Raw genomic sequence first — 26114 nt, 5'->3', positions numbered from 1 at the left:
GGTTCAGCAGGACGCAGCACGGCACCGTAGAGCGTAGCAGGGTGTAGTGAAGCAGGACCACGGCGACAGCTGCAACCGAGATCTTGGTGCCATCCTAATCCAACGAAATATGCTGGGGAAAAGAAACATAAGGACTCCGGGGAGTAAACTCCTGTTGAGTTAAATAAAGTTTTAAAAAAATGCAGATTTTTAATAACCATGTATTTCTATGTATTTATTTTATTAAATTGTATGCTGCAGCCTGGTTAGGAAAATATGATTGAATCCAATGACTATCAAGGTTTAAAACTCCATCATGCTGTTGTAATTCTCACACCTTGTCTCTGTAAAGAATAGGTCAAGACAGCCTTTTGTCTCACACTCACTCACACTCACTCTCACTCTTCACCTGTCTTGTCAAGAGAGATAGGATTAAAACCCAACAATTAACATGCAAAAAAAATGAACAAGAGTTTCCTCCTATACAGCAGGAAGAAACCTTCTGTCTCCAACCCTCTGGTGTCCTAGACTAGGTTAGGACAATAGAATGGTAAGTCTTGTAAACTTGTAAAGATTTCACACCTGTATGCAAGAATCTGTTGATCTGTGGCCGAAAATGACCCAAAGGGGGCAGAGTTTAGAGCATGTCCTTCCTCATTGAACAGCGAAGAAACCAACGAGATTCATCCAACATGTCACCATGCCAACGAAGAGCCAATGAGGATGGTTTTTATTCACAAGAGTGAAAAGTAACCGCCCCTGGGGCTAGAGGAATAAAGCTGGTAAAGAGACGGGGATCGGGACGAATAGATGTGGACACTTAAGGGTTAAACAACTATTTACAGGCCCGCTGCAGCGTAATTCATGTATTTTGACTTATCATTTTTATTAATAAATCTTTGTGTTAAATCTTCATTTGGACCAAAGCCTCTCCTTCTTCAGAGATTCTGAAACACGTAAAATTTTCAACACTCCCCAGAGCTGTTTAGAACCCTTTATCAAAGAGGAGGGTTTTCAGTTTATTCTTAAATGTGGTGACAGTGTCTGCCCCCCGAACCCAGACTGGGAGCTGGTTCCACAGGAGAGGAGCCTGGTAGCTGAAGGCTCTGGCTCCCATCCTACTTTTAGAGACTCTAGGAACCACAAGTAGCTCTGAATTTTGCGAGCGTAGTGCTCTAGTGGGGCAATAAGGTACTAATGGCGCTTTTCCATTACATGGTACCTGCTCAACTCGCCTCGACTCTACTTGCCTTTTTTGGTTTTCCATTACGAAAAAAAGTACCTGGTACCTGCTAACAGGTACTTTTTTTAGTACCACCTCAGTCGAGGTTCCAAGCGAGCTGAGGCGAGCCGAAAAGGTGACGTGAAAGCGACAGACGGGGGTGTCCTGAACAAACCCGCTATTTTTAAATAGTTTAGCCAGCTGTGTTTTTTTTTTTGCTTGCCTCCAGCTTCATTTGAAACTAAATGTGTCTTCTGGCTGTGGCAACAACAACACACCTTCCACGTTCTGTGTGTGTGTGTGTCGCGTTAGGTCACGGCAGTTTCCTGCGGCGCCGCTTGTTTTACAGTTCTGCGGAGGCTCCAGGCAGAGCTTTCGCCGTAGCCTACGTACACACACACATGGCCGGCTCGACGCACACACCAGCGCACAAGTATAAACATCAGGCCACTTACATAGGCTACGGCGAAAGCTTTGCGTGGAGCCTCCGCAGAACTGTAAAACAAGCTCAAGTGGCCTGATGTTTATACTTGTGCGCTAGTGTTTGCGTCGAGCCGGCATATAACGACCAGCCACGCTGAGGCGGTACTAAAATCGGCAATGGAAAATGGACGCACAGTGTGTCGAGTCGAGGCGAGTCGAGCAGGTACCATGTAATGGAAAAACGCCTAAGAGCTCTTCTAGATATGATGGTGCTAGACCATTTAGAGCTTTGTAGGTCAGGAGAAGGATTTTAAATTCAATCTATGGCTCTGGGCTGGTCATTTAACAATGAATTAAAAAAAATGCCACACAAAAGCAAAAAAATGCAGTCTCAAGAGACATATAGAGAAAAACACAGTAGCAAAATGTGTTCTTTTTGGAATCAAAAGCAGAGCGAAAGCAAAAGTTAAACCTAGCGGCTACGGAGATATCACAAGATAGCTAACTTTTAGCTAGCTAGAGTTTAGCTAGATTTTTATTTTGCATCATCATTGTTTAATCTGCTGCTTCATTGGTTAGGCCTATGTGGAATAACTAACTGAATAACCAAGACTTTTCAATTACAGATATCATAACAGCTAGGGAAAAAATCAACGTCAATTTTGTTTTAGCTCTAGCTAAGGCTAGCCACAGCTATCTCACCTGCTACCTTGCGCTTATAGCGTTTAGCCCTCTTGCTTAGTCTAGATTGTTGTTAAAGGTGCATTTATTGCAGTTTGGCTGGATTTTTAACTGTTTTAAACCACACATTTATATGGCATAATATTGTTTTTATAGTAAAACAGAGGTCACATTTTTGACAGTAGCACTGTAAGTGGTGTAAGGCAACGGCGCTCCCTATGGACCAGAGAAGGTAAGATAAGATAAAATAAGATAAGATAGACTTTATTTATCCCACACTGGGGAAATTCCTGTGCTACAGCGGCTCAAAAGAAAAAAATTACACACATCAGAATAACACAAATACACATTAATTAGACATAGGAGAAACAATATACATAAACTATAGGAAATGGAAAAGTAGAATATAATTAGTTATAATAATAATTGTAATAAAACAACCGTATTCACACAATAAACAACCTTATATAAACAGTATAATACAGTATAATAGAGATGACATATTGCACAGTTGGAGGTGACACAGAGTAATAAATAGATAAATGTGCATAGTGCAAAATATTGTCCAGTGATGGCTCATATTGCAGAAATAGCTAGCAGTGCTACATTATGATGTTGCATTAAAGAGACTGCGGTAGCGCTCCTTCTTGCACTGAGGGTGCAGCAGTCTGCTGCTGAAGGAGTCGCTCAGGGAACTCACAGTCTCACGTAAGGGGTGAGAGGTGTTGCCCATGATTGATGCTGTTATGGGCAGCTCTCTCTCCGTCCTGTTTTGGGTGTTTTTGTTCTCTGTTTGTCTGTGCGTTTCTGTGCTTTTCCACCTGGAGTGCTGGAGGTGTGTTCAGAAGAAAGTAGGTCAAGGGGCGTGGCCGGTTCATCGCTGCACAGCCGTTTTTCACAGCTGCAGCTCATCTACAAGATTCAATCCAGCAATACTTAAACCCGGGCTGATAACCTCTTCGGCCCCAGTTCGTTATCTACACCCATGTGGTAACTTGGCTCTGAGTGCTCAGTTTACGCTAGTTGTGCCCGTGTTGTCTTGGGCACCCTAGCTTTTGTCTTTGTTCTCTTGAGCTCATACTTACCCTGTGTTTCTGTTCAGTGACCGCTCAGACCTGTTCCCTCCTCCGCTGTGCCTACAAGCTTCCAGCCTCACCGTCCAGCCTTATCCTCCACCTGTGGAAACTACTGTGAACTCTTCCCTGCCTGTCCGCCTCGAGTCTCGTACAACCTGGATCCTTCTCGGCTCGCCTCGGTACTCGGACCAGCCAGGAGATTCCCCGCTCAGACAAAACCCACACTGTTTCTCTGAGTACTAGTTTGTTCATTAAAACCTTTTACAAACTGCTTTCGTTGTCGGTGTGTGAAATCTCTGCGTTCTGGGTCAGAACAAGCCCCTAACAGATGCCAGCCTGGCTAACATCCTCCTCTATGGTGTCCAGAGGGCAGACCAGAACAGAGGTGTTTGATATAGCAGTGTGGCTCCAGCATAGCATTTTTACTGCCTACTGTAAAACATTAATGCCAGATATAAGCCTTAACTCAGTTCTGACCAAATGTAGTTACTGCATTTTGTAAGGCAATATAAGGCAGACCCAGCTTGTATCATGTCATGTTTGAGGCTTTTGCATTGAGAATTGGTAATTCTTGGTAAAGCCATGGTAACTCGAAACTGAGATTAAGAGCTAGGTTAATAATAAAATAACATGGCTCTGCTCCATTAAACGTCCTAGTAAGCCTCACCAATGAGACAGCAAGCAACACCCTAAATGTGACACACCTAAATGGATTGCTATTAATGTTATTAACTGCACCTGCGTCATTTTTTACCATCACAAGTCAAAATAGGGCCATAGTAGGAAAAGCTGTTACCATGGCCCCGTTCTATTCAAGCCATGATAGTGGCCCCTGGCCTTTAAAATCCGATCTGAATGATCTGATCACAAGGTTTCAGTACAGGTGTAAATGCACCCAGGACATATTGAGGACGCATTTACTCAGACCACATTCGGAGGTGGTTTAGGCCACATGTGGCCATATATGGCTACATTCTTGTACAGTGCCACTGTGTACGTGTAGCCTATGTGTTCAATAGTGACAGTGAACCAGCGTGCACAATACCAGGCCCTGAAAGTGCGACAGCTAAATGGAATTCAGCCATCATTACTTTGATTATTTACGTCTGTACTTTCTCTATTCAAAATGTCTGTCATGAAAAAAGGAAGAAAAAAGACTTTTATTACCATAAGAGTTACAACCTGCAAGCATACTTTATTCTTAAGGGACATGAACAGTGAATGTTTCTCCTTTGCATTAACTTGTTTTCTGCAGACATTTATCTCTTATGAAATCACATTCAAAATATTGGGACTTTATTGATTTTGGCTGAAGTGAGCCGAAGCTTTTGTGATAGTTGGCTTTGTCAAAATCACAGCTGTGTGAGACTGCAGGCAATTAATCCAAATTAATAAATCAAGATAATGTTGCAGAATCAATAATAATTTCCTTACAGTCCATTCATCTACATTCTAATCACCTTGTGACAAATGATCTATTTTAATACACAGACAAAGAAAAAAAGTGTTGAAAAACATGATAGACGGACACAATGGCTGTATTAGAAACCGCCTACTACATACCATTGACAAACGCAGTGTGCATTTTGCGTTTGTCAGTAGTATGCAGTATGAAACTGTTAAATCAATTGATTTTGTTAGTATGCTAGGTCAGGCTTAGCCGGTTTCTGGTTTTGGAAAGCGGAAATTCCAGTGCTTTGTCTTGTCGGATACAGTAGGTGAGGTAGACTGGTCCAGTGCATACTGGAGATTTTTTCCAAATCAGTAGGCCTTCGGCATACTGCAGATTTAGCTTTTATTTGCATACTGCATACTACATATGCTACATTTTGGCCAAATCAGTACACTGCTAGTATTGTAGGCGCCAAATCTAGCCAGGTTCATAAAGTGGGGGGCCCCTTCCCTACTTCCTACCCACCTACGTCCGGCGCCCTTGCTCGAACCACACCCATTTTCAAACTCAGCCTTCATTTGACATTAACTACATACCTGTAAAGTTTTGTGACAGCTATTGTGTGCACAGCTATTGCGATTTTGCCATGATGACACACACACACACACACACACACACACACACACACACACACACACACACACACACACACACACACACACACAAACATACACACACAAAACCTATACTGCTATTATAATACTATACCAGCCTCGCTGTTGCGGCTGGTAAAAATACAGTTTGGTAGTTTAATGTCAATTGCCTTTAATTACATTTGTTTACATTTAATGAAAGCATTTTGTGCTTTTCTTGTATCAAGATGTCCTTGTCTACTGTAAACTGATGAATGGTGGAGCATCTTTTAGCAGCAGGAAAAACTTTAACCTTTAAAAACATTAGTATAACATTTTGGGGAGACGGTTAAACCTGTTTCTTTTTTCTTTCTTTTTCATAAATCTTGCCATTATTTAGTGAAAATTGGTTACAAAAAAGTATAAACAATAGCCTCTAAGTGTGGAAATGGGTCAAACTCATATATTTGAGAAAAAACTGACATATTTTAGAATAATTTGTTAATGATCTCACCAATAAAGTTGAATCTGTTGTACTCCAAATTTCCAAATTGTATTTCCCCACTATAGTTTTGAAAAATAGCACGGACATCTTGGTGCAGTGTGGGCATATGTGCCTTTAATGTGAACAGGATGGAAGTCGCTATTGATGGTTGAAACAGAGGAACCAATTTTTCAGGCGACTCCAGCAGCAGCAGCAGCAGCAGCAGCAGCAGCAGAGAAACCCAATTCAACCTCTCACAGCATATCCTACAGACAGAATCTGTGGGTGAGGCATCACACAAAGTGTCAGAAACATCTGTTCAATCTGTTTTGTGCTCCAGTGGACAGAATGCCAAGATATCAGGGCACACAGCTCTTAAAATGAAACACTGACAAGTCTGTCACACTTGATAAAAGAGGGAACAATAATAATCCTGTTGAAACTGCCGAGCGAAAGAAAAATGGAGTGGAAGGGAGCTTTGTACACTCAATACACACACATGCCTCCGAAACATTTCAGATAACACAAAACAGATAATTTGGTGTCCTTCTCAGCCTCTAGCAGAGGTATTTCATGCTCCAGACAAACCACTGTCACTGTGTCCTTTGAGGGGTGAAACACAAGTGGAAAAGACACTTTCACTGGCTCATGACAACACTGAGCAGCCCAGTCACCACTGACAGAATAGAGTTCACTGGGATGTGAGAAGAACTGTCTTCAGGCAACAGATGCAACAGTTCAAACATAAACCAGCCTCAGCCAACTGCTAGCTATTTGCCATTGTGCCCTTAAAAGTTAAAAATACAACTAATTAGTCTGCTGCCTTCTTCAGGCCAGCAAGAGGTAACAGCCTCCACACCCATCACCCCATGCACACACACTCTTCTCATGGGATCGGCATGAGTGCTTAATAAGTGCTAAAACCGACAAGAGCCGTATATAAGGCTCCTCAGAGATTTCTCAGTCTCATCACTCTTAACTTTCTTTTATCATTCCCTCACTCATTAAGGAGATTCTAATTGCCGAAATTTCATTGAGTCAACCCCGAGAATCAGAAAGGTTACTTGCTGTTATCAACAAAAAAGGCTGCCATTTTTTTTCATCTTCTCCATAGGTTTTTCTGTGTGTAATTTTATTTCTTGAATCATGAGCGAACAGGCTAAAACAGAGCTGTCATGCGGGGAGTATGGCGGGGCTGTCCCCTGGTACCCCCTGAGAAAATGGTGGCAGTCCAGCAGGCTTTTCATTCAAGATGTTGGCCTGCCGCCTTTCCTGGAGCCAGGAGACCCTCGGTGGATGGATGTGGACCGGCTCCAGAGGAGTCTGGCAGCCTGCTCTTGGGCAGGGTACATACCCGCTCCACTGTTTGTGCCCTATATCTCTGGGTCGATGCGTGAGCCCAGCCAGGAGATTAGCAAGGAGCTGTACAAGTGGAGGGTCAGCCTGGATGTGGCTCACTTCTTTCCCTCAGAGATTTCTCTCAGCGTCAGAGATGGATTCCTAGAGGTTGGAGGTACAGAGTGTTGGCTTACAGTTCTCTTAATTACACAGCTCTAAAAGATCACTTTATTAGCATTGTTAATTACTTTTACAAACAGGATAGTTTCTCTTAATAGAGTATTAATAACCTATTTTTTTTATCTAGTATTATATCACAGGATCACAGTAAATAGACTTCTTTTACAGTTCACAGAATAAACGGCGCAAAGCTAAACACTGAAAAAAAGGAAGCTATATGTAACAAAATTAAAAAGCTGCTTGAATAATGTGCTCAGGGAAATCACAGCTTTGTGGCAGAAATTAATTTCTGCGTTGAGTGGTTTCTCTGTGTTGCTTGAGTCCTCGGTGTTCTTATTTTATTCTTCACCATGAATGGTAATCCATCCCCAGGGAAACACGAGGAGAGGCCAGATGAGCATGGATTTATTGCCAGATGTTTTTCAAGGAAATACAGGTATGTAATATGTACAGGTAAGTAAACACTGATATTAACAGGAGACGATGACACACCCACAGTTTAAGCCACTCTAAACACAGTCAGCAGCCAAGAATGTAGCATTGAGGGTCTTTTTATTTTTTTATTTTTTTTTGCAGTATCCAATCTCTAAAATTAAAAAAAATTAAAAAAAATAATTTCACTATTTGAAAAAATAAATAGGCACTTTGTATGTTGATACATTGTAAACAGGATCCTGTTGTTTTCAGGCTCCCAGCTGAGATTGATGCTACCAAAATCGTATCCACACTTTCCGTTGATGGTATCCTGTCTGTGGAAGCTCCAGTTTCCGAAACATCCGTTCCTGCTGCCATTATCATTCCCATAAAGGTGATCCCAACTGGGAAGCTTATTTACATTTAAAGTAACAGTTTGATATTTTAGTTGATATGCTTATTTGCTTTCTTGGTAAGAGTAAAATGAGAAGATCAATACCACTTACAATATGTGTCTGGAAAGCCAGTTAACATAGCATAAAGACTGGAAACAGGGGAAACAGCTGGTCTGGTTCTGTCCGAAGGCCTCCCATTACCTGTAAAGCTCACAAATGAACATGTTATCCATACAAAAACAAGTTGCAGGTTAATGTGCCGGACTATTTCTTGATCGAGAGCAGCTTTCACAACTAAAGCTGCAACTATAGTTTTTACTCCCTCACTTTTGTATTTTTTTTGATAACAATACAAGATATAACTTTGGAGGTGCTGGTAGGTGAATTAAGGACACAGCCAGGCGAGCTCTTTCCCCCTGTTTCCAGTCTTTGTGCTAAGCTAAACTAACCATCTGCTGGCAGTTTACGAGACAGACTTGGCAGTTGTTTGGATAGTTTTATCCAACTCTCAGCAAAAAACAAATTTCCCAAAATGTCAAACTATTTCTTTATACTGGAGATTTTCAAAACAAGTTCAGAACAATCTGCATCCAATTCAATATCCCTCTTGAGTTTCAACTCATGAAAGGACTGGCATGCAAGTTCAGTGTTGAGGTGGGGCATGAAAGCTGAGCTAGTTAACCTTTATTTATCATTTCATTTGACTTATTTATGCACAAAAACAGGTGGAGCTGGATGTGACTGGAGAAAAACAGGAGAAAGAAGAAGCCCCTGATACAGACCCAGATAGCTGCAGAGCACCAGAGGCCCCATGTTTTCCGTCTGCAGAGGATGACGGGGAAGAGTCTGCACTAAAGGTCCATGGTGATCAGGCCCACCCTGGCAGCACCACAGCTGGGCTTCAGCAGCATGAAGAGAGTAGGGAACAGGAGGAAGAGACCCATGAAAAGCCAGCTGGAGATTACCGCCCTTCAGCACCTGAAGATGGCGAAGGCATAGAGAGTCTTCAAGATTCTTCTAAGCACCATGAAGCCCAGGAAATCCAAGAAAACCCAGACACAGATACGTCCAAACAGCCAGAGCATGAACCACAACAACCAGCCGTGGGTGACGAGATCCAGGTAATGGCAGGGTCAGGGGAGGCTGCTGAGGAGATCACCCACCCCGAGGAGACAGCGCTGGGCAAGAGTCCACCAAGCGAGGTCCCAAGCCAGGAGCTGGAGGCCCCCGACATAAAACAAGAACACACTGAGTAGAAACACAAATATCGTTGCACACACATTTTGAAAAAATACTGAAACAGCCTGCACAGCTTGCCTTGCACCAGTTCTACAGATGCATTTTAGTTAATAAATATAATAGCCATATAATCATGCTGTCTTTGGAGCTCCAATAAAGCAATAGCATGTGCAAATGTTAAATACTGTGTTGGTGTTACTCATTACTTGTACATGTTTTTACCTCGTCTCAATCTTAAAAACGAATGTGGGAATTTGCGACTGTTCATGAATAAGTGATCACATTCATAGCTTCCTCTGAAAATATGTGAGTGCAACATTTAAAAAGTAAGAGGTTTTGACATTAATCAGATACTATACATTTGCACAGCTGTGTCACTTCTACATGAGTAACTTTCCCAAGTATGCTGTTTCTAGTGCAGCACAAGTCCACACATCAAATACCAAATACCAATAAATACAGTTCATGTGAGCTGGCACATCACACAATGCGACACATGTGAACAGCCAAAACTGTGGAGGCCTTTTTGTTGTTTCGTGTGACTCGTTTGGAAACTTTTTCAAACTGATCATCCCTTTTGATTGATTCCAGTACACAGAGAAAATTACATTATTTTGCATCATACAACATGCAAAGGAACTGCCCCAATTTGTTCATTTGCATACAAAAGCTCTGGCAGTGCTGCCTCCATGTGTTCGTCCCATTCTGCAGCACACAGCAGTCCCAATCTAAACCAGCACTAAACCCTCCGCTAATCTGCTGCCCAATTCCTTCTGTTATCCAACAATAACACCACAGGCTCCCTGGATCCCTGGTACCAGGCCAGTGAGTGGCACTGTTCTCAGTAAAAGACACAGATGTTAAGACACACTGGGAGATTGGCTGGACATTTTTATTGCATCAGCCAATACAAAGACATAGACAGAAAAAGGCAGGAAACAAAACATCTTTGGCAAAAAAGTCAGTCTGTCCGCTCCAAAAATCATGCAGCCATCTTCCTGAATGCTCAGATAGAAAAGAAACAAATGCAAACCATATTACAAAACCTGGAACACTTCAGATTAATATTTATAATGAATTGGCACATATTGAAGTATATTTACAATACACTTTGGTAGAATACAGTATTAATGCACACAATTCAGCATCTAATGAAATCACAAAAGGTAACTCACTTTCGTTTCTTGTCAGTTTATTTGACATTCATTAACTCAAAAGATAAACAACTGTTGCACTGAAGGAAGTCAAGGCACTCAAGTAAATAAAGGCACATTTGTCTTTTTTTCTAACCAAGGAAATCACATACAATACAATTGATGATTCACAAAATGAATTGCATGTTCATTTTAAATTTGATTCACATACTGCGTCATATAAACTTACCGATTATGAAAATGCTATGACATATAATGTATCAGTGGCCCAACAGCTGGTGCATAACCTCAGGATACACCCATATATAATATTAAAACTGCACAAACAAGTTAACACACTGAGGGCTCCGCAAGCTGTAGCTGTTTGAACATTTGTGATCTTTAAAAAAATCCAGGTGGTCATTTAAAAACACTAACTGCAGTTCTGAATATATACATGAAAATGTATGTCTATCAAACCCGCTGGTCTGTAATCATTTTGTAAGAAAAGACACAAAGGAGTTAAAAATAGACTTCTTAAGTTTCTTCTGGACATTTGGATTTTGGGTTCACATCTCACATGAAAGAGAAATGGTACCCGAATTTCATTTGGGCAATGGGGCAAATCTATAGCATCTGTGTCAGTAGGGAGAGGAGGCTTTTCACCATTCTGCTTGTTATACATAACTTTTCTTGCTGCAGCTTTAATAAGGACATCAAACAGGACTTACCGTACCTATTTGCCTTTTACACATTTGAATCTCAGGTGTCTAACAACATGAAGCTGAAGGCCACACATTTCGTATCAAACTTGTAATTCATTGTGCAGGATGATTTGTTATGTTTGTGAGGAGGTGGAGGTTTAGACCATAGGGGACTCGTCGAGCTTAAGGGCCTCCACCTCCTGTGTGTCTCCACCCTGGGAGCCCTCGTTGCTGAAGAGGTAATACGGAGGCGTCTGCCGGGCTTCGATGATGAGGACACCCTCGGGGGACAAGGAGGCGAAAACGGTCTGAGGGTCCACATCTATCGGGATCCTGATGAAACCGAGGAGAAGAGGGGTGAGAAAGGGAGAGTGATTTATTCAAGCATAGAAGTTTAGATGTTTAGAGTAGCAGAAGTTTACTTGGTGGAAAATCTGTAAGCTGCTGTGCGCGTTCAGCATGTTTAAAAGCACGAGTGGGAGGAACAAAATAAGGAGAGCGGCGAGGAGAAACAGCCTAGAGAAACAGTTCACTTCCTGCTTGGAGGTCATGCAAAACTGTGACATTTTCCTCCGTAAGAGCTGCCGTGCAAACATTGTTAAATGCTGGGATTTTTTATTGACACTTTCTCAATACCAATAAACAGCCTGCAGTCGAGTGACTGAAAAAATAAAATAAAAAAAATGTCTTTGCTCAGGATTTTGACTTTTATTAAAAGCGTTCACCCCTTGGCTAGCACTCATTCTAGACTCACAAAAACTATCTCACACCCAGGAGTTTCATTAAAACTCCTCCAGCTCTACGACAAAGACGTGGGAGAGAAAACACAGTTGAGCAGGTGTGAGGTAAAAGTGAAACCTGATTCCAATTAAGGAGAGTGTCTGTCTGAAGAAGTTTAACACCTGTACATTTCCATCGATGTATAACCTATGTATCTGCTGCTCTCATCTGTCATATAGACAACAGCTAACAGCTAGGGGTGGTAATTGGCTTCCAAAACTTGCAGGTAGATAAAAGGTGATGAAAAATCAGCTAAAGCTGAAGTTTCACTTCCATAAAACTGTACATTTGCTTTAGGTACAATGATATTTAAGGATGTTACATGATCAAACTGATTGGTGTTTAGTAGTCAAGTTAATTTTGAGTTTAAAAATAAATAAATAATACACCACATCACTTTGGAATGAAAGTCCTCCAAAACATGCTGTAAGGCAAACGCAGAGTTCCAGGCAAACTCTGTTCTTTGTCCAGACAGTGTCACCAAATATGGGTATTGTAGGTTTTCTGTGTGAGCAGCCAAGTGTTTCTGGGAGATAATATAAACACCAGGCTGCCCTGTTCAGACGAGGAGACTGTGGGTTTACCCTCCATTTGATTAGAGAGGACCTTCCACTGGCTTCCCACTTCACTGAGAAATACAAGCCAGAAGGGACTGAAAACATTCACCACACTGAAGCAGACAGACAGAGAGCTCAGGCCATGTCTATTTGTGTTGCTAAAAATCACATACAGCGTTTCATTGACCTCTACAGGTCCACTGCAACAACAACAACCTCCAGAACCAGACCCAAGTTCACAAAGATAAGGAAATAAACTGGATTAAACTTGGGATGGGAAAAGAAAAAAAAAAAAAGACACACCCCACCCCCTTTTCAAATGGCTAGGGATGCAATAAGAGCCGTAGGTGCAAAACAGGCATTTAGAAAAAAGAAATAGACAGTACATACAGTAGGATTATAGTAAATCCAATTTAGATAGTAAGATAATAAGAACAATACACGTCCAAAGAGATAAGTAGCAGGAAGTAGGTATATGAAAATGTCTTAACATCGTTCCGAGGCCAAGGGCGGTCAGGTAAGTGTGGGGTTGGGTTGAGGGTAAGTGAACAGGGCCCAGAGGTTTGAAGACAGTCATGTAGATTACTGTATATGTTCAAGACACCAGCATCAAACTCACTTGTTTTTATGGCAGGGTTTTCTAAAAACAGTGTATGTTTTGTCATCAACTTTTAAAACAAAAATATATCAATTATTCTCAGAATGAGATCTCAGGGCATAGCAGTTACTCTGTGCTGCTTTTGGGGTATTTTTCTTTTTTGAGAGGGACAAATTCAATTGCCTCATTCTACTTTATGAAAAAAATTGCAAATGTACTATGAAAAGTTATTGACGCTCCTGTGCAATATAATATATTTTCAATCAAAATTGAGACAAGAGTAAGAATCTACAGCCGTGCTTGCGACTCTGTCAGGCTTTAGTTCTTCATGCTTTGAGTTAAATGCTTACAAAGGTGCTGACACACCAAAAAGACGGCCGACCGTCGGCAGAAAAGGCAGTCGGACTGATCAGTCAGGTCCCCGAGGTCCAAAAAGTGCCTCAGAACACACCGAAGAGACGCCGACTTGAGCATACGTTCTGCGCGTGCGCGAAACGTAATACGTCTCCAGAGCAGCAGGCGGCGCTGCTCTGTATCGTTTCCATTAACAGTCCGATTGTTTCCCAGAAAATGAAAACCGGCAGCTGATTGGACGAATGCGTCACGTGGTTCTTTTTTCTCCGGAAATTCACAGCCAGACTGTCATGGCGGCTTGTTCAGAATACAATCTCATATTGTGCTAAAATAGTTCACCAAAACGTGTTTCTGAAAACATTTTAAGCGAGAAATAGGCCATGCAGTTGCTGAATCTGTCTTCATTTCAGATTGACAAAGGTCTGTTTAAAGGATTTTTGTCAGATTTTGAGCGGCTCATCCGCTCGCCATTTCCGGGCGAGTCCCGACTGCCCTGTCTCCAGACTGAACATGTCGGGTCGGCCCAAATGAAGGCCGACGGCACGGGACACACCGAACAGACTCGAGTCACCGACCTCGCCAGACGGTCCGACGGCCGATTATCGGCTTGGTGTGTCTCCTCTATAACATGCATGCTAACATGTTGGTGTCTAGCAGGTGTAATCATGCTGTTGGACTCTATGACTCGTCTCTTATTATTGCAACTTTCTCTTTGCCCTTTCCCCCACTAGCAGCAGCACCTATTTTATCCCATTGCAATCATGTTTACCATCATAGCTAGGAGTGTTGCTAACATACATGCTTACATTTGTAAATTACCACTAAACACAGAGTACAGTGGGGCTGTATTGCATTGCATTTTGCAGGTATTTGGTTGTAAACTAAACTTCTTCCTCCAAGGAGCCAATTGCTGCGAAGAAAAGTTGCCCCTTCTGGCAAAGTCAAATCACTCAGACGACTTATTGCGTTGGACTCTGGCAGAAACCTTATCTGTCCAGCTCGGGGAGTTATTTACCTCTGGCAAGCACACATTTTATCCCACACATTGATTTTGTCCAGCTGCCAAAACACTGTCCAATATGCTTTTCCCCTGCAGAGCTGCTGAGGCAGAGAGACACAAGACAGTGAGACCGGACAGGCTGAGTGTGTGTTCATGGAGTGTGTAAAACATGTACCTCATAAGTTCCTGACCTGGCGTTTTCTAGCTACCTTTATACTCAGAACTGATTTAACAACAACACATTTGGTTAATAACTTTTTAACAGAAAAATCCACCCTTGGACCCTGTTGCACTTGTTGTTTCCCGTACATCAGCAGTGTGTTCTATCAATAATTTCTGTAATGAACTGTTGGTATTTTACTTTTTAAAAGCATCTACTTTGCTTTTATTCTGCTGTCTACCCCAACGTTTCATGCAAGCAGAGTTGGGAAGTAACATTTATAAAAGTAGCCTGTAACAACGCATTATTTACAACAACGCATTATGTAATAAAACGAATGAAGACATCCATTTTGGGTGGTTATTACATAATGCACCATATTACATCTCGTAAAAGAAGTGCAACCCTGCATTTTGTAAGAACCGCTGCATTATGTAATCATTTATTACAAAATGCAGAGAAATTTATTACATATTGAGTTCAGGTTTTTAATACAAAATGCGGGTGTTATTACATAATGCGGGTGTTATTACATAATTCTTTATTACATAGCCTATATTTACTGTCTAAAGTTGAGGTACTTGTACTTATAGTTGCAAAGAAACTCCCTGACACAGTCTAACTTGCAAAGGTAAATTTAATCAGGTCTAGTACTGAAACGCCAGCTATTAAATTTACCTTTGCAAGTTAGACAGTGTGCAGGAGTTTCTTTGCAACATTTCACTCTCTCCCACGAACGCACCTGTCTTTTAATAGATGTGCAAAGTCTTTTTCTGTTCACTTGTACGTCTAGTAAAATATAACACTTCATGCTTATTTATTCTTCTACTCTATTACATTCAGAGGGTATATATTTAAACATTTGTTTTTTTTACCCCACTTGATTTATCTGACAGCTTTTAGTTCCTTTGCAGATGAGGATTTTAAAAAGCATAGGTTTAGGTCATAAAATATGTTAATACTTACACGTTACTGCATCTGTGATAATAATCCAATGATATAATAATATATAACTCTGAAAGGAACCATTCTGCATTACGAGGACTTTTACTCCTTAAAGTACATTTTGCTCATCATACTTCCATACCTATATAAGTAGTAGTGCATCAATTAAAAGTACTGCAGGCTCCTGTGACTTCTCTGTGCTATCCCACTTTTCATATAAGCAGAGGATTTGGGTATCGAGGTCAGTTATTTATATCTGACCCCCTCCCCCTCCACCACCAGAAACCCCCCTCTCTATTCAGTCTGTCATTGTTTTCAGGTTTTGTTTAGCTGATGTGAGGGCTCTCCAATTAAAAGGACTGTGATATGAACAGTGCGGGGCTAGCACAACTGCTTACTAATTAGCCAACAGGAAATGAGCAGAACTGGAGCGGCGAGCCAACAAGACGGCGATTCCCAATTAGCAATGCAGTTTGAGGTCTTCTCGCTGCCCAATTAAAAAGGCAGAGAGCCAGGAAGGTTGTGGAAACTTCTGTAGCCCGTTTGGCTTGGTTAAGTTACAATACGAAAAGTTCACAATATGCGAGACATTTGTGCAATCCTACTCTACACAACACAACAATACTTCTCCATACAGTGCCTCCTTAGTATACTAGTTAAGTGTTTTTGTCAGTGGCTGCTCTTTGGAGTTCACACGTTTTGATTGGATTGTTGTGTGCCCACTCAAAGCCAATATGAGTTTGGAGCAGCTGTTCAAAACCTTTTAGATGAGAGCTGTGAACTGACTTAGACTTAGCATTGGCTTTTACATTCTTAAGAGATAAACAAACAGCAATCATAAATGCAGGATGTTGTCATGTTGTTCAATAGGGAAATTATCTGTACATGTTTTTCTATTTTCAAGTTTGGCATAAAAATGTAAAGTCTTCTGATTAATTAGCATTTGTATCTTGGGTTTTCTGTCCATGTACATGTTAGTATTCAGCAAGCAAGCAAAGTGTAATATGTACAAAGAACAATTGTTTCATGAATTACTTTAAAAAAAACAGCAACAATATTCCTTAGTGAAGGAAGCAAATAAAAAGAGAAAATAAGAGTGACAGAGAAGACAATATATGTATATACAAAATTGCAGAACATACATTTTTAAAATCAAGAAAAAACAAAAAAGTACTTTGGCTCTCTGTTGCAGTGGTTCCTAGTCTTTATTTTGCTTTTGACCCCTTAATACGAAGACATACGAAGTCTACTTGTTGCCCTTGACACTGGCTGCATGTGTATATATTTGTGATTAGCTGAATTGTAAAGTGATTTCCCTCTCACCTTTTTTAAAATACTTTAAATAAGAAGTAAAACTGTTCAGTATTTCAGTTTTTTTTAGGGAAAATAAACATAATTTTGTGTATCAGAGCTCTGTCTATTTTACATTTCCTACTCCATTATTCATGTCATATCATGACACTTTGTCGGGGTCCCCGACCCCGAGGTTGGAGGTACAAATATTTCAACATTCAGCATATATTACATCTTGAATATGTGGTCATTAATATGGTAACAAATTGAAGCTCTCTGTGTCCACGATGTACAGAAAGATAGTGGGGGGAAAACAATAAGCGAGTGTGCAGCTATCATTCGTTGTGATACAGAGTTTACTGAGATTATACTCACTGAATCTTCTTTGTGAAATTCTTTGTCACTATGCCTCCTTCTTCCTGCTTCTCTTCATGTTTTCCTGTTTGAAAAGAAACCCCAACAAATAAGTGGGTGCGTGGAGAGTAACCTTACATAACCTCAGATATGATTAAGTTCAACATTGTGCAACAGTTTAGCGACGTCATGGATCATACATGACTGTCCTCATCACCAGTTCAACAGGACATTGATCATATATGCCGCACATTTCATGACTTTTTAAACTTTTACGTGTATAAATGAGCTTCATAATGGATGTTAATTAAAAAGCTGGTGACACTGAGATCATAACATTTCACACACAGTTTTCCATTGCTCAACCCCAGCTGTGTTTTCCCATCGAGGCCTCTGGGTGGGTTGCAATGATCATGTTGATATCATGAAAACACCCTTTTCGGTGTCTTCAGTTTCTTCCAAGAATGATTCTCCTGCAGAAAGACACTCAGGATATTTTGGCCTGAAGTTGGGGAGAAAAGCTAAGCTTGGAAAGCCCTCCCCCCCCCCTCAATCCACCTCCACCTTCTCCTCCTAGCTCTGTTTATGGCCGTTCTATCTCTCGGGCTTGCTAGCAGCTGCTCTGGGGCTGCTGAATATCAGTGCCGCCAGCCAGCAGTATGGCCTGCTCCACCCCTAGACCCCCGTCTGCACCCGGAGTGCAGACTATGCGCTACCCTATACCCCCACAGTGACGTGTAAAGTCATGTGACTGTAAGTACCAGACTGCACCAGGGATCGAGAGGGTGGAATAAAACTCCAGAGAGAACTGTGCTAAGATCACCGGTGGAAGTCATAACATTATTGTTTAAACCTCGCCAAGACTTGGGTCCCATGTCATGAATAATGGAGGTTTTAGTCAGAGAGTAGTCCAAGGCGCTGCCTCTCCTTGATTTTAAGTCTCTTATGACAGAGATGCCAAATTCCAGATGCTCTATGCAATGCTCAGAATACTGAATGTCGCGGGAGGACAGATGGCAGATGGGATCTTATCGTCATGCATAACGTACTAAAAGGTGTTTCTGAGTAAGGACAGGGCTATGGTTTTTTGATCATTTTGTTACTGTGTCATGGTGAAAGGCACACGCTGTTTTCCTTCTGTCTATGCAGCGAGCCATAGTTTGTAAGTTTCTTTAAAGCTTTACTAATTAATATGTTTTACTTAACAATAAATTAAATGACTACAGGTATGTGTAATGACGAACACCCCCCAGAGAGTAATCACTCAGTTCAACAGAGCATTTCAGCATCTTTTAGCTCAATGTTTTGGTTTTATGACCCACAACTTTACTGTTTTGATCCGCTCTCATCTACCTCATTTTCAATTGCACCAGTCAGCTGTTTTCAGTGGAAAAAGCTCTGAGGTGCAGTCACCCTTGTTGGAGACATGAAGAAGGACTAGCAACTATGCTGGTGAACACACAGGAGCATTTAGCAGCTAAAGACCCAGATAAAACTATATATATGCTATATGCTCTGATCTATGTCTGGTAGTAAATGCCCTATATTTACATTACATCTGTTGCATTACTTCTTACTATGTAACTATTTAATTATGTGCTGCCCCTGTTAAATAAACAACCATATAGAATAATTAAAATGCAGCTTGTTCCATTGCCCCTAAGCGTCCAAAAATATGAAGGAATACTGCTTTAAGCTGAGTGCTGTGGTATTACGGGGATTGGATGGGTTGGATGTTGAATCCTATGTTGACATACACTACAACATGTATGTCCTACTGTACATGTTTAGTCTAATGCTAGTTCGATTAGCTCAGTCCAGCACAGAACAGGGCCCATAAAAGCCCTATTTATAATGTTAACTACACATTTTGATTGTTTTAGTGAATTTAGCTTCTTAAAATCTAACTTTCAGGAATTCTGTTAGAATCCGTTAGTGAGATTTTAATCAACTTGTTTTCATTTGTTGTTGTTTTTTGACCAACTTTCAGTAAGATCCAGTAACAATTAAATCATACTTTCAGTGAATGTTACCAGGCAGAAACATGCTCATGGTTACACTCATGATGAACTCAAAGTCAATGACTCGGTCCGTGACAGCGATGAGGAGTACACTCAGTTCATCTGGAGGATTCTGTGTTAAACATTTGTTTGTTCGTGTACTGAACACCTCAAACATGCTCGTATCACACACTCCCTGTCACACTTTTAGAACGGGGGTTGAGTCACTTGCGGCAGGCAGGCCCAACATGGCGCTGATTGAATGACCCAACTGGCATACCAACAATGTGTTTATAAAAAACTCAGAGTTAGGGGGGCCTGCTGTCCTCTGTGCCCTCCTCAGCTCCGGGTATCCCTGGAATTCAGCTGTCTCTTGAAGCACGGACATGAGGCTGCAATTTCTACAACTTACACCCATAATCAGTGACTGAGCTTGAGCGTACACCAGGAGAAGACAGAACCTGCACGAGGACGGCTGGGTACAAGTGGGATCCTATTTCCAGAACATTCTCTCCCTTATTTAATGGCAGCGGGCGGCTTGTCTTATTGTAAACAGAGACTGTTGTCACGGGCCTTGCCTTGCCTTAAATCTAAATCGAGCTCATGGGTGACTGAGGGAGTGATTCAACAGGAATCTGAAACAGGTGTCCAAGCTTGAGGATCTGTCTGCCAACGTGCAGGTCCCAGTCCCCAAAATCTGTTTAGCTTCCATATTAACGCTGAGACCATGTTATACCACTGAGGCTTTCATTGTGCTGCTTCAAATCTGCTGCCAAAGTTAAAGAGTTGATATTTCTTAGCCAGGTTTGACTGAGGATCCTGAGATAGTCAGTAAGGTGTTGTTTATGCTTTCTTACTGTATGTCTTGGCTGTTTAAGATATATTGTCTAATGTGACTACCCGGTAAAAGGTTCAATAAAAACAAAAAATATATATTAAGGGGATAAGCAGTGCTGAAGTGAGAGGTTTAAGAAAGACTGAGGTAAGGAGTCCACATTCCCATCCTGCTAAGAAAAAGGTTTGACTAGCCACTGAAAAAGCTTATAAAAAAGTTTCCAAATGATTTCATTATATTGTTAAAATACACCCCAACTGTTCAATTGTATTTTCTTTTCACTTTTATCTTCTTAAATGTAGGCCTAAATGCTTAAAATTTGAATTCAAATTTCAACAAAGCTGGAGATATAAAATAATATAGCTTCATTGGATTTTATTTTTTCTTGATCTTAAAAGTCATATTGATAGATAGCCTATTGAGAAAAATTGCAGAATACAGCTTTTAAAAAAAACATATGATAATATGATAAGCAGCTACACCCCTGTGTGTTTTTCATAAGCAGGTGATACTATTTGCCCAATTTATTTTGTTTATATTCTATTTAAAGTTGTTATATTATTTTCATTCTGATTATGTCCCCATTTCAAAGGCACTTTGGACAGCATTGGTCTTTAAAGGTGTTCTATAAATAAAACTGAGCTGATGGTTGACACAGTGGGACATTAGGCCTACCAGGTGGGTTCACTTTGTCCTCCAGTCACTGATACCAAATGTAAGAAGTGTTCCCTTATACCCAATGAACTTGACTATAACGTCATGTAAAAGTGAATTCATGTAAGGCCTCTGCAACAGCATCCCAACTCACCTGACACTTCTACAAATCCGTCTCTCGTTTTGACGTTTAATTCCTCTGGTTTGAAGCTGTGGACGTTCACGCAAACTTTCCACGGTTCCCCCCCGGTGGTGGTGGGGGAGCTCCGGGAGGAAGGCTCGCCGTACCTGCTGGTGTACAGCGTTGGGCCTCCCGTAGACTGGCGCGACGGGAAACCTGTGCGTAAACTACTGCTGAAGGGCGAAGAACTGAGGCGCGAGCTGAGCCGACCCGGCCGAGCCCAACCCGGCCAGTCCATTGACAAATCCTCGGGGAAAGGTGGCATCCCAAATTCATCATCCATAAACCGAGACGCGAGCTGATCCCTGAACGGAGACTGATCCCTGAACGGTGATTCTCCAAACGGATCTCTGGGAAACCTCTGCCGGCTTCCCATCGTGTAGAAGTCTCCCTCTGCCATGTCCAGCCGAGTTCTAAACCAGTTTAAGTTCTGCTGTTTGTTTCAAACAATCCCGAACCTTAAACTTTTCTTTTGAAAAAACAAACAAAACCCAGAACTACTTCGATCTATGTGTCGTAAAACTTGATCTATGTTGGATTTTGCGCATCACCGTTACGCAACCAGTCACCAGTTGATCCAACAACAAACTGAAAAGTGTATACTGCTTTTCCTGAAAAAGTGAATGCCTCCTGGCTGTGGGTTTTATACTGGACGGTGGTTTCCCAGACGATGAGTCGGCACAGAGCAGTGTCGAAAGTGCTGGGAGGATCTGGAGAGCAGCCCCACTGCAAGAAATATCCATCTAAGAAGACAAACAGAGTCTTGAAATCTTTAAAGTAAAGAGAACAGGATGAAATAACGGCACGCTCTGCTGAAAATCAACTGTTCTAGCTGTTGATTAGGGTCAAAAAACAGGTTAAGACTTTAATTCACATTAAATGACTTGCTGATGTGGATATTTTTTGCAGTGAAGGCGCAACAGCTGACCAAAGAGCCTCCCTTTCACCAAATGAAGCAACTGTCCACATGTCACTCATACAGAGTTGAAGCTCCCTCCTCTTGGTGACTCACTGGCTTTTTAATAGAAAATAACGCAGAGCTTCAGGTCAAACACACTGATGTCACAGTACGGATAAAACAAAACAGCTAAGAAGTCAACTTTGTGAAGGTGGAGTGTGTTTACTGTGGAAAATAAGTGTGTCGTCAGAAACGTTTTTTATTCAGAACATGATTTTATAGAGCTTATTTTAAACACGCAGTGAAAGGGAGAAGTTGATTTCCTGGGGACAATTCAATATTCAGATGACAGGTTATTACAAAGTGGAGTTCCAATTGACACAAGATAAAATGTGACAGTATGAAAAGCATATGCTTTTGCAATATGCTCCTTCACATGGGAAACAGGGGGAGTATGCATAATTTATCACTGAAAACAATCAATCACTATTGCTATAGATTTTTTTTTTTTAAATAACAAAAGACATGATCAGAGGGATCTTTAGCACAAAGACATCTAGAGTCCATTTATTGATGCCTGACGGGCATGTTGTCGTCTTTTCCTTTTCCACTGGTCAATACATCATTATCCAAACATTTTAACATCCAACAAGGCCCAAATCACATTCTGTAAATCAAATAATCACATTTTGTATAATCTTTACAATGCAGATGCATATTGACACCACAGTTATTACATATTCAAAATGATCTTGCACAAGAACTGATGTAAACTTTACATTGTGAGATGGGGAGAGGGCCGTTGTGGCCTGGGCACCCTTCTAAAAAGTTTATTAACATGACTGCACACATTTTCTACTGGCACAGAGTCATCGTCACTTTATAGTTTATGGGTGACTTTTGTGCCAATTCCCTTCCTCTTCCAGCGTCATATTTCCCTCATTCGTCCAATTTAGTTGACATTCAGGGAAATAAGCTGAGAATATTGAGTGCATAGAGAGCAGTCTGTCAGGCCTGAAGCAGTTACACAGACAGCATGATAGATTTGAAATGATTAAGAAATATAAGTCTTAATTATGTGGAAATGCAGTTTCAAACTTCCTTCGCAGATTCAAACTCTCAAATCAAAGCAGCTTTGAAAATGAACTTTAAAGAAAAAAGTTTGACATTTTGTTTCTTCGCTTTCTTGCCATTTCAGCTTCTGCTCCTCCGTCTTTAGAACATCTGCTTCTACTTTGAGGTTTATGTGTGAGTGAGGTGGCAAAACCCAAGAATAATTAAAATAAATAAATAAATTACAGCAGTGACATAACTATAAATTGACAATGTTGCATAGAAAGATTGACCACTACTGAGAGGGACAACAAACCAATAAATATTAAATTAGCAATAAATATGGATGGCGCTGCACAATTAAAAAATTTGGCCTTTCCTGTTGTGATATAATTCAAAAACAAAAAACACAGTTGATTCATGTGTTTGGTTCCAGTGTTGTAGCTAAAAAACTTTATTCAAGTAAATTCAGTTTCAATGCTATTCATAAGTTCAGACTTATTGTCAACATGTTGCCCCAAAATGAGGTACAACTTGTTCTTTCTGTGCCATCTTTTGAAATCATAAGTATCAAATAAAAACTGAGACTGATATATATACATACATACATACACACACACACATCTATATATATATATTAGGGCTGTCAATCGATTAAAAAATGTAATCTAATTAATTACATACTCTGTGATTAATTAATCTAAATTAATCGCATACATAATTAACGGTGCCTGAACCGATACTTTTTAAGAAAGTAAACAACAGTTGGTGACATTGTTTATTGCTAAGGCCATATGGTCAAAATTAAATGATTTAATAATAATGTATAACAATAATAACTTATTTCACTAGTAAATTGCTGTTGAACGACAAAAACAACAACCAGATAGGAAAAGGACATTTACAATAACTTCAAATGCACCACGAGCCTGTAGTTTACCAGTTTCATTGAACGCACCGTCTGTGTTGTTTCTCCGACGGCAGCTGCAGATTGTTACATCCCGGTGTTGAATCCTCTACAGTAAAACACAATCAAACTTTACACCGTTTAGCGTTAGCTGTCAGCATTGTAACCGTGTTTAATCCAGCTACTAGCTAGCGTTAGGCTAACGTTAGCTGCTGTCGAGTATAGTATTAACTAGCTAGCGGTAGGCTAACGTTAGCTGCTGTTGAGTATTGTGTTAACTAGCGTCACATGCAGCGGGGTTTGTGTTTCCTGTAACGTCTGTTTCAGAGCAGCAGAGAGAAGTGCAGACATATTAGTGGCACCAGATTTTCGTCTGTATGCAAACGTCGATATGGGATGGATCAATCTGCGTTAATTTTTTTAACGCGTTATTTTTTCTCAGATTAATTAATCGAAATTAACGCGTTATTTTGACAACCCTAATATATATATACACACACATACACATATATATACACACACACATACACACATATATATATATATATATATATATATATATATATATATATATATATATATATGACAACCCAAGATGACAATTTAAGCATTATATTAACCTTTAAAGTATCCTTTCCCCCACCCCATAACAAATTCATTACGTTTTATTCGTCATAAGCTGTCAAGGACAATATCTCTTCTGACACGTGAAGATTTTGTCAAAACAAACCCCCCTCCCTGTCCCTGCACAATGTTTCAATCGCTCTCTGTTGTATTACATGCACTGACATTTCAATTGTTTTCCACTTGATCAGAGGATAAATTAATTTGACCTTTGAGCTGACTGGCAGCTGCTCGCTGTCAGGCCACCCTCGCCGTTTCATTTTTCAGAGGAAACGCATTTGTTCTCTACCTTGTGAAGTGCAGAGATCAGAGCAATAAACAATTTCCCTTTTCCTGACAACGATCCCTCTGAAGCCATTTGTTAACACTCGGATCAAACGGCTCAAACGTTACTGCAATACTTAATTACTTCACAACATACCAACCTGACACTGGACAGTAAATGCCCGATGTCTTATGAAACTTTAAAAGTGTTCAGCTGGTGCATCTGCTCTTGCATTAGCCAACACATATTTCACCCCCCCCTTATAAAAAGGTATCTTAGTATCTTCAGGCCTCATTATGCACCATTTTAAAGAACAATCAATTTTTAAATAAATATTGAGCATTTATTTAGGATAGTAATTCAATGGGAATGCATGGACATAAAATAAGGAACAGCGATGTATGTTGACCAAATACAGGAACACTGTTTATGTCCCATGTGCATTTTCTATAGTAAATATCGAAGAGATAAATAGTCTCAGGCCATTGTGAGTGCTGATGCAAGAGAATGCAGTACAAGAACAAAACAGACAAAAAGACATTCGTTCTCCAGTGGTCTCTGTAAGCAGGGAGCGAACAAGACTGCCTCAATGAAAGACGTGGTCGGACCCCTTGCGGGGACATTTCCACTCAAGTGTCAAAGTGGAGCACAGAGACGCACACAGACGATTGCTCCAACATCCACCGTACCCGCTCTCGTCCCTTAATGTGCTCTTAGAAACCTAATGCCTTGTTTTGTTGCGTTTGTTCAATGAACCGTGGCTCCGGCTGCGACTGCGGGTCCCAAAGATTGAGTTCCAGGATGAACTGCGACTGAAGCTCCTGTAGGAGGAGTAACTGTGGCTCCGGCTCCGGCTAATACTGTGGATGGGGCTGCGACTGCGGCTGCGGGTGAAGAGGCTGCTCCAGGACGACACACTGGTGGACCGACTGCTGCTCGAAGGGCTGGGTCGGAAGTAAGGGATGGGTCGCTTCCTGGCACTATGAAGAGCCAAAAAAGGGTAAGTGGTGTGAAACTGACATACATTAAGAGAATTAAAGCTGCAAGGTGTACATTTTACTAAACCTTAAAACTGCACTCATCTTTGTTTTCATATGAACAATGTGTCAAATGACAGATCAGCTTGACAGTTTATTGTTTTCGTTTTACAGTAGCAATTTTGCCATTTTGGTTCACTTTCACCACTCTCATCAGCGTCCTTCTCAAGAGATAGCTGTTTTCAGCAAAACAGCTTTAATAAATTACCAAACAGGACCAGCACCAAACAGGCATTTCAGACAAAATTAGCGACTATAGCTAACCAGCTATTTCCTTAAAAACATAACTTAAAGGAGACCTACATGGACTTACATTAGCCAGGTGG

The 26114-nt window shown here is 40.9% G+C and overlaps 2 protein-coding genes across 2 annotated transcripts in view; both read right to left on the bottom strand.

Moving 5' to 3' along the window:
• Positions 1 to 10330: 10330 nt before the first annotated feature.
• hspb8 (heat shock protein b8) lies at positions 10331 to 21682 on the bottom strand. The gene is made up of 3 exons (XM_078251350.1): positions 20978 to 21682; positions 17356 to 17419; positions 10331 to 11626 (listed from the first exon to the last, which is right to left on the bottom strand). Exons 1-3 carry the CDS (start codon positions 21402 to 21404, stop codon positions 11452 to 11454), a joined length of 666 nt encoding a protein of 221 aa, XP_078107476.1. The 5' UTR covers positions 21405 to 21682; the 3' UTR covers positions 10331 to 11451.
• Positions 21683 to 24708: 3026 nt separating this feature from the next.
• Positions 24709 to 26114, bottom strand: part of srrm4 (serine/arginine repetitive matrix 4) — a 58087-nt gene continuing 56681 nt past the window's right edge. The window contains exon 13 of the mRNA XM_078249808.1: positions 24709 to 25731. Coding sequence (XP_078105934.1) covers positions 25473 to 25731 — 259 coding nt within the window. The 3' untranslated portion in view covers positions 24709 to 25472. The remainder of the gene's footprint in view (positions 25732 to 26114) is intronic.

The sequence above is a fragment of the Sander vitreus genome, chromosome 5 (assembly GCF_031162955.1).
Source record: "Sander vitreus isolate 19-12246 chromosome 5, sanVit1, whole genome shotgun sequence".
Lineage (NCBI taxonomy): Eukaryota > Metazoa > Chordata > Actinopteri > Perciformes > Percidae > Sander > Sander vitreus.
The sequence above is the reverse complement of the archived record's forward strand: the minus strand, read 5'-3'. Positions and strand labels throughout refer to the sequence as shown.

What these genes read in the sequence shown, in the direction of transcription:
- hspb8 (XM_078251350.1), bottom strand. Translation starts at nt 21,404, where the DNA reads ATGGCAGAGGGAGACTTCTACACGATGGGAAGCCGGCAGAGGTTTCCC. An exon ending in CGGATTTGTAGAAGTGTCAG is followed by an intron (nt 17,420 to 20,977) that starts GTGAGTTGGGAT and finishes CTTTTCAAACAG; the next exon opens with GAAAACATGAAGAGAAGCAG. An exon ending in AATTTCACAAAGAAGATTCA is followed by an intron (nt 11,627 to 17,355) that starts GTGAGTATAATC and finishes CGGTTTCATCAG; the next exon opens with GATCCCGATAGATGTGGACC.